This window comes from Trichosurus vulpecula, chromosome 3, assembly GCF_011100635.1.
Source record: "Trichosurus vulpecula isolate mTriVul1 chromosome 3, mTriVul1.pri, whole genome shotgun sequence".
NCBI lineage: Eukaryota > Metazoa > Chordata > Mammalia > Diprotodontia > Phalangeridae > Trichosurus > Trichosurus vulpecula.
Window position 1 is genome coordinate 389,507,461 of NC_050575.1, and position 12,458 is coordinate 389,519,918.

Sequence of the window (12,458 nt, forward strand, 5' to 3'; positions counted from 1 at the left end):
TATCTATCCCCCTGAAGGATCAAGTCTCCCATATCTGTACCCTACCGAGCCTAGCATAGTAATGAGCACAGAGTTGGTGTACCAAATCAAATCAGCTTACCCTTAATCCCCTGGCCCTCAGAAATCCCAGATTCTAGGTGGAAGCTAGAAACAGAGCCCATGGAGAATTATGTTCCAGAGTCGCCTCCCAACTGACCCTCTAGAGACAGACACTGCCCTACGCACCTTTAGGGTAGGTGACATCAAGAGAGATGCCCCAAATCTGCAACAGCTTCAATCACACCTCACTATGGGGCAAAGGGAGGGGAACCACAACCTGGAATCTCTGGGACTCAGTCCTGAACTCTCAACAGTGAGAGAAGGGAGCTTATCTGCTCTCAATCTGTCCCTGCCCAATCCCCTTGGTCTCTGTGGAGAAATCTCTATTTATATCTATTCAACCACACAGGGAGTCTCTAGCATTCTTATATCTTATACCAATTAAAATTTTTATAAAATCTTATATCCAATATTCACCAAATTATATCCAATATAAAATGTAACATTATATATTGTATTAATATTTTATATAATAATAAGTACACAATATAATAATTATATAAAATCCAAGTGTAGGTTTGGTGACAAAGAAAACTTAACATACACAATCAATGTAAATCAGTATTAATGGAATGACTGTGTGACTTTGGATAAACTACTTAACCTCTCTGGGCTTCAGTTTCCTTATCTATAAAATGAGGCGATTGGACTAAATGAGCCCTGAGCTCCCTTTCAGTTCAAGAGAACAGGCTGTGATTCTATTAGTTTAAGACTAAGGAAGAGATGCAGGTCTGGCAGAGGAAACACCCAATACCAACTGGCTGGGGAGTCACAAGGAAGTCACATTCTAGGAATCATCCTCTTTATTCTGGACATGGGAAAGAGGCAAATTCACGAGTGCTTTGGCTTTCTTAGAAGTGGATAAAAGGCAGGTTTGCCTCTAGCCAAGAGCCAGTTAGGGATGGGGGGAATAGGCAGACAATGAGGATCCCAGACCCTGGACTGGGGCAGGAGGTAAAGCCTGGAGCAGAAAAGAGACTACAAGGCTTTAATACCTGGTGAAGCATTAGGGTCACAAAGAAAGGTCCACGGTAAGTAAGCTGGAAGAAAACCCAGGTCATAGAATCCCAACTGGATGGGACCTGAGAGACCATCTGGTCCAGCATGCTCATTTTAAAGACCATGGGAGTAACCTGCCCAAGGCCCCCCAAAGAGTAAGTAGCTGAGCTACAGCCCAGGGCTCTTGACCTCTATTCAGTGTTCTTTCCCATTATACAATGCTATTTCAAATTAAGCAGCATTTGAGGACAGTTCAGATTTAGTATTGTACCTAAATGTTTGTATTTCTTTAAATCTTGCTTGCAATTGTATGTCCTGTTTAAATGTAATGTATTAATATCTTTTACTCAGCTGTTCAGCAAAAAGTTCAATTTTGGATAGAAAAAAATATAATGATGTGGAACGGCATGTTATGAGATAAAGACTCTAAATAAATCCATGTTGATTAATGGACTGATTGACTTGATTGGTCCAGTCAATGGTTGTTTGAACAACAAATCAACAGTCAAGGTACCCTTCGTTATTCATTGGGTGTCTCGCTCAAACTTCCCTAATGATACCCAGAGAGAACAAAGGAAGCAACAGTCATTGGAATGCCAACCTTACAAATGGAATCTCACACAGAAGCAAAAGTCTCAACATCTTAAGACTATCCCCTGTCCCTCTGCTTTCCCTTCTCCACACCTGGAAGCCTGGAGTGCTGTGGCCTTAAGGTCAGCCATGACATGCAGGAAATAGTAACTGAGGAAGATGCGGCGTTGCAGAAGGAGGAAGAAGAAGCAAATGCTGTCCCAGATGATGCCAGCCTCCTCCACGGGCAATATGCAGTCCTGGTCCTTGCTCATGTCTTTAGCTAAAGAGACAGGGTCCTGGCACTCAGATTATCCAGTCCCACCAAAGTAAATTCCCCGACTCTCCCCAACCCTTCCACACGCATGTGCACACACACACACACACACACACACACACACACACACACACACACCCCAGGAGTCTCCCATTTCATTCACTTATCCATCTCCCCCTTTTCCTGGTTCCCCACAAATCTAGCACCCACAATACTGTATGAGAGCTGGTGGAAGGCCCTCTGGGTTATTAGCTGGAGCCTCTCCACTGTCTGTCTCTGGAAGCCTAGGGAGGGCCCCTGGCTTCTCCCCAGCCCACAAATGCCAAGGACTCCAGTTCCCTCTTCTTACCCTCTTTCCAAATGAGACACCATTTTAAAGGGCTTTGCAAGCTTTATATAAATGCTAGTTGGCACCCTTGCCCCCACCCCTATCATTCTCCCCTCTCTTTACTCACGGTCATAGTAGCCTTTGACGGTGCACACCAGGCTGAAGACCTGGATGACCCAACAGAAGTTATTCTGCATTTGCTGCACAAAGACGCAGGAAAGGAGCTGCAAGAGAGAGAGGGAAGGGGGGACGGGGCCATCAGAGGCCAAGGGCTCTTTCTAGTAGGGTCAGGAGGAGGCCTGGGGCAATGGGCAGCCTGGGTGGGCAGCAGCTGGAAAGGTCCTGCCCCATCAGGCTCTAGGGGCTCACCGAAAGCATGTTCTTGGAGATGATGACGGTGACGTTGTACAGAATGAGGCAGTCCCATAGCACTAGTTGTGCCTTGGTGCTTTTCTGCAGTAGGGAGGTCCCAAAGAGCAGCAGGTAGAAACAGGCGAGCAGGTAGCCCAGGCCAAAAATGCTGATGCGGGTGGCACCTGTGATGAACACTACCACCAGCACCAGCCAGAAGAAGTAGCGGAATACGGCTACTTTCAGCATGTCCAGGTAGGACCTATGGGGCGGGGGGAAAGGGGAAGGGTCAGCCTTGGAGGGACCAGCCCCCAGCTCTGGCACCGGACAAATGCCAGGCTGGCAGTCTCTCCTGAACAGGTTCTGTAATTTGCCCAGCATGCCATCACTGAGACCTAGCCACAATCTGGGGCAGTCTTCCCCCCAAAGCACTTAATAGTGGGGAAAGGGAAGAGTCATAGAATTATTTTTAAAAAATTAGTATCTCAAAGTCCAAAGGGACCTCAGAAATTATTGATCTGAAAGCAGTAATCTCCTCCATGGCACCCCTTACAACCAGTCATTCAGACCCTACTTAAAGATTTATAGTGATGAGAAACTCACTACCTCCTGATTTAGCAATGAGGTATCCTATGCCCCATGTTACAGATGAGAAGACTGAGGTTCAGAGAGGTTACATGTTGGCCAAGTTCTCACAGCTGATTAGCCAGCTTAGTCGGCCTGTGATTTTTCCATTTCTCAGTTGCCCTTCTGCCCGCCCCCAGGCTGGCACGCTGGCTTCCCTGGCCCACCTGCAGTTGATGAAGTTGGGCACAGGGTTTGGCTCCCCACGCAGCGGCTCCAGGTAGTCCGTGTTGAGTCCAGCTGTGTGCTGCCACTCCTCGGTCTGCTCGGCAACAAACACCAGCCACTGCTGGGAGGCGGTCAGCAGCAGAAGGAAGTCACCTGCGGGACAGACAGGAAAGGTAGGCAACAGAAATAGGGGACCAGCTTGGGGGGCACGAGGGAGGCTTCCCACGGGTTGTTGGGAGTGGCAGGGGGCTGTCAACTGACCCTGGCCTTGACCTTCTACAAGGCAGGCTGCTCTCACTCAGCCCTACCTCTCACCACCCTTGTGTTAGGGACAAGAAGCCAGTTAGTCCCCTTTGGAGCTCAGGTATGCATGTGAGGACACAGGCAGGATCTAGACATGGTGAGAAAGGGGTTAGAAAGGCAGCATGCATGGAATGAGGCCATGCTTGTAATCGTAGCCTCTGGACTCTTAGTTTATGTGGATGTATGACTGTGTGTGTGTGTGTGTGTGTGTGTGTGTGTGTGTGTGTGTGTGTGAATATAGGAATGAAAAATTCTCTGCCAGCTCAAGACAGAAAATGTGACTTGTTAATTCATAATTTTAATAACTATAGAAGGCAATTAAAGCCTATATATTGGGCAGATTATCTAAATCAGCACACCGTTTTCTACAAAAAACCAGAAAAATCCAGGTACCCGAATGGCTGGGAAAGCTAACCCTTGGAATTTGGATGGCATTTTTTGTTTTCCAAGGGGCTTCACACCCATAACCTCCTCTGATCCCCACAACTTTATGAGGTCAATTTTGAAAACCTTAAGAGCTCTGAGGAATTCAATGATTTCAGAAGACTGGAGTATGGAGTAGGTCACCTGTCCCCTTTGGACCTCAGGTATGCATGTGAGGACACAGGCAGGATCTAGACATGGTGAGGTCACCTGCCCCCTGCCACCAAAGTGACAGACTCAGGGTGTAGACCGAGGCATACGTTATGGGGCATGGCCAATGCGGAAGTCTCTTTTGTTTGAATGTGCATATTTGTTATAAGGGTTTGGGTCAGAGGTTTCCAACAGGGGGAGGTGGGAGAGAGAAAAAAATGGATTTTTGATCATTGAGAAAAGGAAAATTAAATTTAAAAAAGAAAACCTATGGGCTATAAGCAAGGCTAGACTTGGAAAAACAGACCGTCCAAAGAATATCAAATTACCAACGTGAAGTGTGATTTCATTATGTAGATTAAAAAATATGTGACCCCCCAAAACCTAACTTGGTGAGGTCAGCAAGGCAGGAATTACTGAGGAAAGAGACTCAGTCAGAGAAGGGACTTATCCAAGGCCCCACCTCTAGGCCCAGGAGATGTGTACCTCCTACCCCACCCAACTTATTATTAAAGAAAGCACTTTGTAAACTGCCAAGTGCTATAGAAGTGGCTATAATATAATGATATATAATATGATAATGCACATAACATAACATACTATGGTATTATCATTATGATAACCAGAATATGTCATCACTTCGGGGAGGCATGGCTTCAACAGTGTGGATGCTCTCTCTGTGGCCCTGAATCATACATAGCTCCAATGTGACTACCAATGGTCCTGTGGCCCTTGGAACTTAGCTAGGTTGGTCCTCAGTTCATGACAGGTGAAGAGCCCCACCTCCACTTCAATGGGGCAGCAGAGGACTGAGGCCTGTTATCACTCTACTAATAGTATTTCCGCCTTATTTTCTCCCATGGGATCATAGATTTGGAGCCAAAAGGGACCACAGAGGCCATCAAGTGCAAATCCCTCATTTTACAGATGAAGAAACCAGGGTCACCCAGCTAGTAAGTGTCTGAGAGCAGATTTGAACTCGAGAAGATGAGTCTTCCTGAGTCCCAGCCCAGAGCTCTACCCACTGCACCACCTAGCTGCCATTATTATTAATAATAACCGATAATAATAATCTAGGTTTTCCATTTTGGGGCTTTATCTGCTACCACCCACTTCCTCTGCTTGGGCATGGGACACCTCTAGAAGAAGTCCCAGCTGTGGGGAGGAGGCTCTCAGGGCAAGAGTGCATGGCCACTCACTGATGAGGTTGGTAGAGTTGGGACGCATGAAGAAATCGGGCAGGTACAGCCACTTGATGAGCGCAGAGTTCATGGGAATGGCTTTGCTCCAGCGCCACGGGTAATCTAAAGGCAAAGTACATGTCTCCATGCATGGGGCATCCAAAGGCTGAGGCTGCTTCAAACTGGACACCCCCGAGCCCCCAGAGCCTCCCTCACCCCTGGGGCTCCTTCTCTTTGTCTGCCAGAGGTTGTCCTACCTTCATGCTTCATTTACCCCCTTCCTTGCTCAATTCCTACCCCTTAAGGAAAGAGGAGGTTTGCAATAACCCTTTAGTGCTAGGACCCACCCGAGGGGAGTGCCTGTCTGTCTCTGTCTCTCTTTTACACACACATATGCACACGCACACATACACACACACACACACACACACACACACAGAGCCCTCACCAATGCAGAGGGCTGGGGGGATGCCCACACACAGTAGATACTGGTAGAGCAGGAAGAAGGCCAGGAAGAGGCAGTACTTGGGCCAGAGGCGGGCAATGGCCTCCCGGCGCCGGCGAGTGAGGATGGCAACCAGCCAACAGCCATGTAGGATCACCATGAAGTTCATGCGTTGGCCAATCACATTTACTGTCATCAGGAAGCAGATCTGGAGATAGGGAAAAATGAGGCTGCTAGGGATGGAGGTGGGGGGGGGGAATGGACATGGTGTCCAGGGACATGAGGATGGGCATCAAGCCTGGCACAGACTCAGCAGGTCAGCACTCACCTAGCCTGGTCCTAGGTCCTTTTAAAATTTTAAAAAAATTTTTTCAATTAAAAATCTATTTTCTCTCCCTCCCCCTTCCTTATGCCTTCACTGATTCCCTAAGTCCTAAGCTAAATTTAGGTGAGCTTAAAAGAAAGCAGGAACCAGGGTTACAAAACCCCAAAACCCTCTGTCCTTGCTTGCTGGTCTCTGGTGTTAGGTTGCTGCAATTAGACAGAATACTAGGAGTGCAGAGGGTCACTGAAAGCGACTAGCATTTCAAAGCCCCTTGGGATGGAAATCAGAGGCAGCCTGGGAGGTACGGGACATCCATGGACAAGGGAAGCCAGATCCAGCCAATCTCAGGAAATCTGACAATGACCGATGCAGCTGCCCCATGCACCTTCAGCCTGGGGCCTGGGGAAGCCCTGCGGGCACACCACGGGGGCTTCTCCGCATCCTCCCGGCCCCAGCACGAGCCCTTGAACTATCCACAGCCGGTCTGCTCAAGCCCACTCACCTCCAGGCCAAACTTATAGAAGAAGAAGTTGATGAAATACTTGGCGCAGCTCAGGAGGCCCTGGTCCAGGTGGTGGCGGGTGCCCTCAGGGCAGACAATCTGGGCAGGGGGCAGGGCCACCTGGTACTGTTTTCTGTAATACTCCTGGCGCCGGTACACGATGGCCTCGAACACCAGCAAGAGGAGGATCAGCAGGTGGTTCTGGAGACAAGGGGTCTCGGTCAGCGTGGGTCCGTCTCATGCCTGCCTCTGCCCAGTGGCTGAGGCCGATGTCAATGAATAACAGTAATGATACCTCTCCTCTAGAAAGCCCCGGCAGCTTTTCAAAGCTTCCGTTGAGTCATTTAATTAGAGCCTCATCACCAACTCTCAGCCTTAATGTTCCTGTCTATAAAATGGGGTGATTATAGCACCTCCTTCACAGGGTCATTGTGAGGATCTGGTGAGCTAACAGAGTAAAGAGCTTGGCAAAACCTTTAAGGTCCAGCAATTACTTTCATTATTATCATTAGTTTTAATAATAACAACAGCTAACATTTATAGAATGCTTACTATGTGCCAGGAACGGTGCTAAGCCCTTCTATAATCGTTATCTTATTTGGTCCTCACGACAACCCTCAGAGGTAGATGCTGGGATTTTCCCCATTTTACAGGTGAGGAAACTGAGGCAGAGATGGTCACACAGTTAGTGTCTGAGGCTGGTTTTGAACTCAGTTCTTCCTGACTCCAGGCCCAGCGCTCTATTCCCCATACCACTTCGGCAGAGTAGATACCATTAGCCCATCTTACAGGTGAGGAATATGAGATTTAGAGCCAAAAGGGACTTTGGAGATCAGTCAGTGCCATCTCCCCATTTTACTGGTGAGGAGACTGAGGCCCAAGATTTAAAGGCCTGGCCCAGCTTCACACAGATGGAAAATAGTCAAGTCAGGATTTGAGCACAGATCTTTTGGCTCCAGATACCCTTTCTGAAGCTCAGAGGGCTAATCTTCTTGCCCAAGGTCACCCAGCTTGGCAAACAGTAGCTTTCCTTCCATGTAGCGCAAGTCTCTTCTCTGCTGTTAGGTTTAAGGGTTTGACCACATGACCTTTGGTCTCAGTGATGGGGGAGGGATAAACGAAGATCTTCCTAACTCGGGGGCCAGTGCTGCCTGGCCTCCTTTGAAGGCTTCTCCCAGGAGATGGCACCTGAGCCTTCCTCCAGCCTCACCCACCTGTATGTAACCAAGGTTCGAGACGTCCTTGCGGATGCCAAACCAATTGGCAGGGTCCACCGGCTTCTGGTAGAGTGTGGAATTGCCGATCTCGGACTTCTGTAGGTTGGTGTTGTTGAGGAGTGGCTATGTGCACAAGGGGAATGAAGGTTAGTGTGTAATGCGCCAACATGCAGAGAGCCCACCCGTTTATAGGTCAAGCATCTCTTCCATGGCAGAAGGGAAGAGATTCCCTCTGAACTCAGCAACCCCCAAACACATCCCCTTCCATGCTCCACCCCAAGCTGGATCTCATTGGGGCAGTTCTGGTGATGGACCGGGAGCAGATGTTCATGAGGGTAGGGAGCCCATAATCCCCAGGGAACGGCTAACAGTAACCAATCTGCCAGAGGACACCCAGGGAAACCCAAATTCTAAGACCATGTATGGCAACCTCTTTAAACTAGGGAGCAATGCAAGAGGCGGGGTCCAAGGCTGACTGGGGGGTCCTCATGCACGAGAGGGTAAATCATGTGTGTATGCGTGTATGTGTGTGTGCGTGTGTGTATGTATATTCATACCTCTACATAATGCTTTGTGATTTTTCATTATTTTATTCTTACAATAGCCCTGTTGAGGTAGGCAGAGTATATATATATAGTATTTCAAAAACTTGGTTTTATATATACTATAGTGGGATAGTCAGAGCCCTCACCCCCAATCTGTTGGTCTTGGGCCTACAGGGGCCACCTCATGGGACATAATTAGGGCCAGGTCTGCACCCTGAGCTGCTTCAGAAGAGAAAGCTCTTGTTTCTCGAGAAGTCACTAGCCCAAAGTCACCTAGCTAGTAAACAGGAAATGGGAACTAGAGGCCAGGCCTACTGGCTCCTGAGGCCGGGCCTCTTGCCATTATAGTGACAGCAAAAAGAAAAAAAAAAGGGAAGGAGAGGAAATAAACAATTTTCTCTGGGCCATGGAGGAGCAGAGAAAGGGTCCCACTCCCATAAGGCTGGGCCCTCAGGTCTCTGTCCTAATCCCACTCTCTGTGTCCCTCCCAAGTCATTAATGGCTTAAGCTGGGGCTCTTAAATGTGTTTTGAGTCATGGACTCTGATGACAGTCTAGTGGAGCTATGGACCCCTCCTCAGAATAACAATAAACTAAAAAACATAGGATTACAGAGAAAGCCAATTATACTGAAATATAATTTAAAAGGTAAGACAATTAAAAATTGAAAAGGAAAAACAAGAAAGAGTTATTAAATATTTTTTAAAGCTCAGTGATGCCAGGTTAAGAATTCCTGGCTTAAGGGCTTTAGGGGTAAGGCATTCCCTCTCCTTGGGGCAACAGCATTTTTTTCTTCCCCTTTTCAAAAATTCTTTCTTATATTCTAAAGGATCGCTGTCTGGGAGGAGTTAGTATTTCAACAGTAAATTCATCGCGTCTTCAAGGTCTGAAGTCATGAATCATCGATGGGGCAGAGAAGGACATAGTAGTGTTTGGGAATGCCTACTGCACTCACACATAGGGCTGGCTTCTGCCAAGGCACAGGTGGAAAAGGTTTAAGGCCCAATGAGGAAGCCCAGGCATGGAGGGCATGGAGACTGAAGACTCCTTCCTCCCATCTCTACTTCCCTTGCCCCATCACCCCCCTCCCTCCCTTACCCACTCTCTCCCCGCCCCACCCCCTTCCCCACCATCACCCTGCATACCTCAGTGCAGTTGCTGGAGTACTTATAGGGATTGACAATCTTCAGTTGGTAGAGCATTTTGCAGACTATGATGATGCAAGTCCAGACCGTGGAGAGGCAGGACGCCATATGGCGGAAGCGGGGATAGGGCAGGGCAAAAACCCACAGTGCCACCAATAGAAAATTCATTACCGACACCTGCCCAGGGAGAGGGTACTAGGGCTGGGAGGGGGGGCTGGAGCCAGCTCCCCACTTTCCCTTCCCACCCACCCCCGAGGACTCCTTGGCTGCCTGTGTGGTCCCCGCCTCCCCGTGACCACTCCCTGCCTCTCACCTCCTTCAGGGCCACCCAGACTGTGTAGAGGGCCACCAGCTTAAAGATATGGAGCTCCAGTAAGCGCCTGACAAACACCTGCACCTGGGTCAGCATGTCGGAGAAGCGTCCAGCAAGCACCATCAGCCTCTCAGCCACCAGGCCCCACTTACTGGGCAAGTCTGTGGAGGGCGGTAGATGGGAGCAGTGGTTGGCCAAAGTGGGAGGGAGGCTGCAGCTTCCCTCTTCTCCCTTGCTCCCTAGCCCCAGTGAGTGGAGGTATCAGTCTGCAGGATGCACATAGGACTTGTATCTGGGGCATGACCACAGAAGCTCTAGATTGTCTAAGCAGAAACCTCCTCTGAAGCACCCTGGGAAAGGGACTGTCCAGCCTCTGCCTGAGGAGTGCTGAGTGGCCTCACTCACTCTCCCAAGCTGGCCCATTCCACTTCCGGACATCTCTAATTATGAGGATGGTTTCCCTTCTAGGGACTGGAAATCTGTCTCTCTGGCATTGGATTGTCAACTCCTGGAGGGCAGGGGTTGTCTTGCCTCTTTTTCTATCTCCAGGGCTTAGCACAGTGCTTGGCACACAGTAGGTGCTTAATAAATGTGGATTGATCAACTGCTACTTCCTTCTACACTTTGCTGCTAGATCCGCCCTTGAGGCCAAGAAAACACGGGTCGGATCTTCTCCCTAAGAGTCTTTCCAACACTCTGTAATGGGATTGGAAGGGACCTCGGAGCTCATCGAGTCCAGCTCTCTCGTTTTACAGATAGAGAAACTGAGGCAGTTGCAATGACATGCCCAAAGTCACACAGTCAAAGCGGCTGAGCTGGAAATCAACCCCAGGTGCCATTTCCACTGGGTCATCCAGCTTCCACTGGAAGACAGCTCTTGGTGCCCCACTCCCAAGCTTCATCACCTTGAGGCTTAGTGTTCTGTTCTCAGGTTGGTCTACATCTACCACAGCACCTTCCTAGAAGGGCTGTGGAAGCAGCCTAACCCTCCCCTGCCCTTCCTCAGCTCAGCTCTTACCTTCACATTCTGAGTCAGCATTGTCGGAGCCAGGGCTGGAGCCAGGGCCAACCCCACCGGGCTCCTCCCTGGGGCTCCCATCCTCATCCTGCAGCAGGGCCCTGCTGTCCTCCTCCTGCCTGCAGAACAATCAGGGAAAAAGCCAGTTTGAGGAGGAGGGGAAGGAGCAGAGTAGGCAGATGAACAAGAGCTGATCTCAGGAGGTTGGTCCCCATGGCCTCTGCCTAGTGGCTGAGGCTTTTCAGAATGCCTGGAATGCTCCTCTCTCTCACCTGGGCATCTTAGAACGCTGGGCTTCTTTCAAGACTCAGCTCAAATGCTGCCTTGTGTGGCAGGTCTTTCCAGGTGCCCCCCATTGCTAGCTCCTTCCTCTCAGGTCACTGTCTATCTGCTTTGGGGAGATCTAGTTATTTACATGTTATGGCCCTCATGAGAAAGTGAGCTCCTTGACGGTAGGGACTGTTTTTGCCTTTCTTCGTATCCTCAGAGCTTCCTTAGCACAGTGCCTGGCATACAATAAACACTAAATAAGTGCTTGACTTATTGACTAATAGCAGAATTGAGATTCAAATCCAGGTCCTCTGATTCCAAGTCGTGTGTGTGTGTGTGTGTGTGTGTGTGTGTGTGTGTGTGTGTAAGATCCCCCCCCCCCCACACACACACACACTGTATGGTTGTACACACAGGAACCCCTGGGAATAGTGGGGGATCTTTGTGGTTCAAGGATACCTCTGAGCCCACAGCTGGTGGTGACTGCTTGGGGGTGGGATGTGCTCCAGGTCGGTGAGGCGCATGAAGGGCCGGTGAAAATAGTGCAACTGGAGAATGCAGGCGAGGAGGAAGAAGCCAGGGATGAGGATGCTGTAGAAAAGCTTGGACACACTGAACTGCTCCAGCCCGAGGTCTTGTAACCTGCCAGGGACAGATACATAAGGCGCAGACCCTCACCAGCCTGTGCAGCATCATGGAAACCCTCCTTGGTCCCAGACGAGGACAGGAGACCCTCACTATGCCCACACACTAGCTGGGGTCCTTACTGTTCCTATACAGAGGAGAACCTTCTCATTTGTGCACCCCATCATGGAAACCCTCCTTGGTCCCAGACAAGGACAGGAGACCCTCACTATGCCCACCCACTAGCTGGGGTCCCCCCTGCTCCCATACAGAGGAGAGCCTTCCCATCCCTGCATGCTGATGGGTATGGATGCTCTCCATCCAGGAGACCCTCACCTTTGCCTTCCCCCAGTCTGGGAGACCGTCACCATCCTTGCCTACAAACTATTCCCACATGCCATCAATGAGAACTTGTCATCATCTGGAAGACTCTCACCAGCTGGGAAACTGTCACCATCCCTGCCTTCACCAACCCCGTGCAACACCTTGGAACCATGAGAGCAGAGCCATGGGGAGAAGAAGGAGCTCTCCCACAGCCCCAGAGTAGACCTCTAGTCAACTCCACAAGCCCAGATGTGACAG

The 12,458-nt window shown here is 49.5% G+C and overlaps 1 protein-coding gene across 1 annotated transcript in view; it reads right to left on the reverse strand.

Moving 5' to 3' along the window:
* PIEZO1 (piezo type mechanosensitive ion channel component 1) overlaps positions 1-12,458 on the reverse strand; it is a 175,989-nt gene that overhangs the window by 30,582 nt on the left and 132,949 nt on the right. Inside the window, exons 16-27 of the mRNA XM_036750066.1 lie at positions 11,712-11,894; positions 10,983-11,101; positions 9,965-10,125; positions 9,652-9,828; positions 7,960-8,085; positions 6,746-6,946; positions 5,922-6,126; positions 5,492-5,596; positions 3,416-3,569; positions 2,643-2,886; positions 2,401-2,497; positions 1,783-1,951 (exon numbers count right to left, since the gene is read on the reverse strand). Of these exons, the coding sequence (XP_036605961.1) occupies positions 1,783-1,951; positions 2,401-2,497; positions 2,643-2,886; positions 3,416-3,569; positions 5,492-5,596; positions 5,922-6,126; positions 6,746-6,946; positions 7,960-8,085; positions 9,652-9,828; positions 9,965-10,125; positions 10,983-11,101; positions 11,712-11,894 (1,941 nt within the window). The remainder of the gene's footprint in view (positions 1-1,782; positions 1,952-2,400; positions 2,498-2,642; positions 2,887-3,415; positions 3,570-5,491; positions 5,597-5,921; positions 6,127-6,745; positions 6,947-7,959; positions 8,086-9,651; positions 9,829-9,964; positions 10,126-10,982; positions 11,102-11,711; positions 11,895-12,458) is intronic.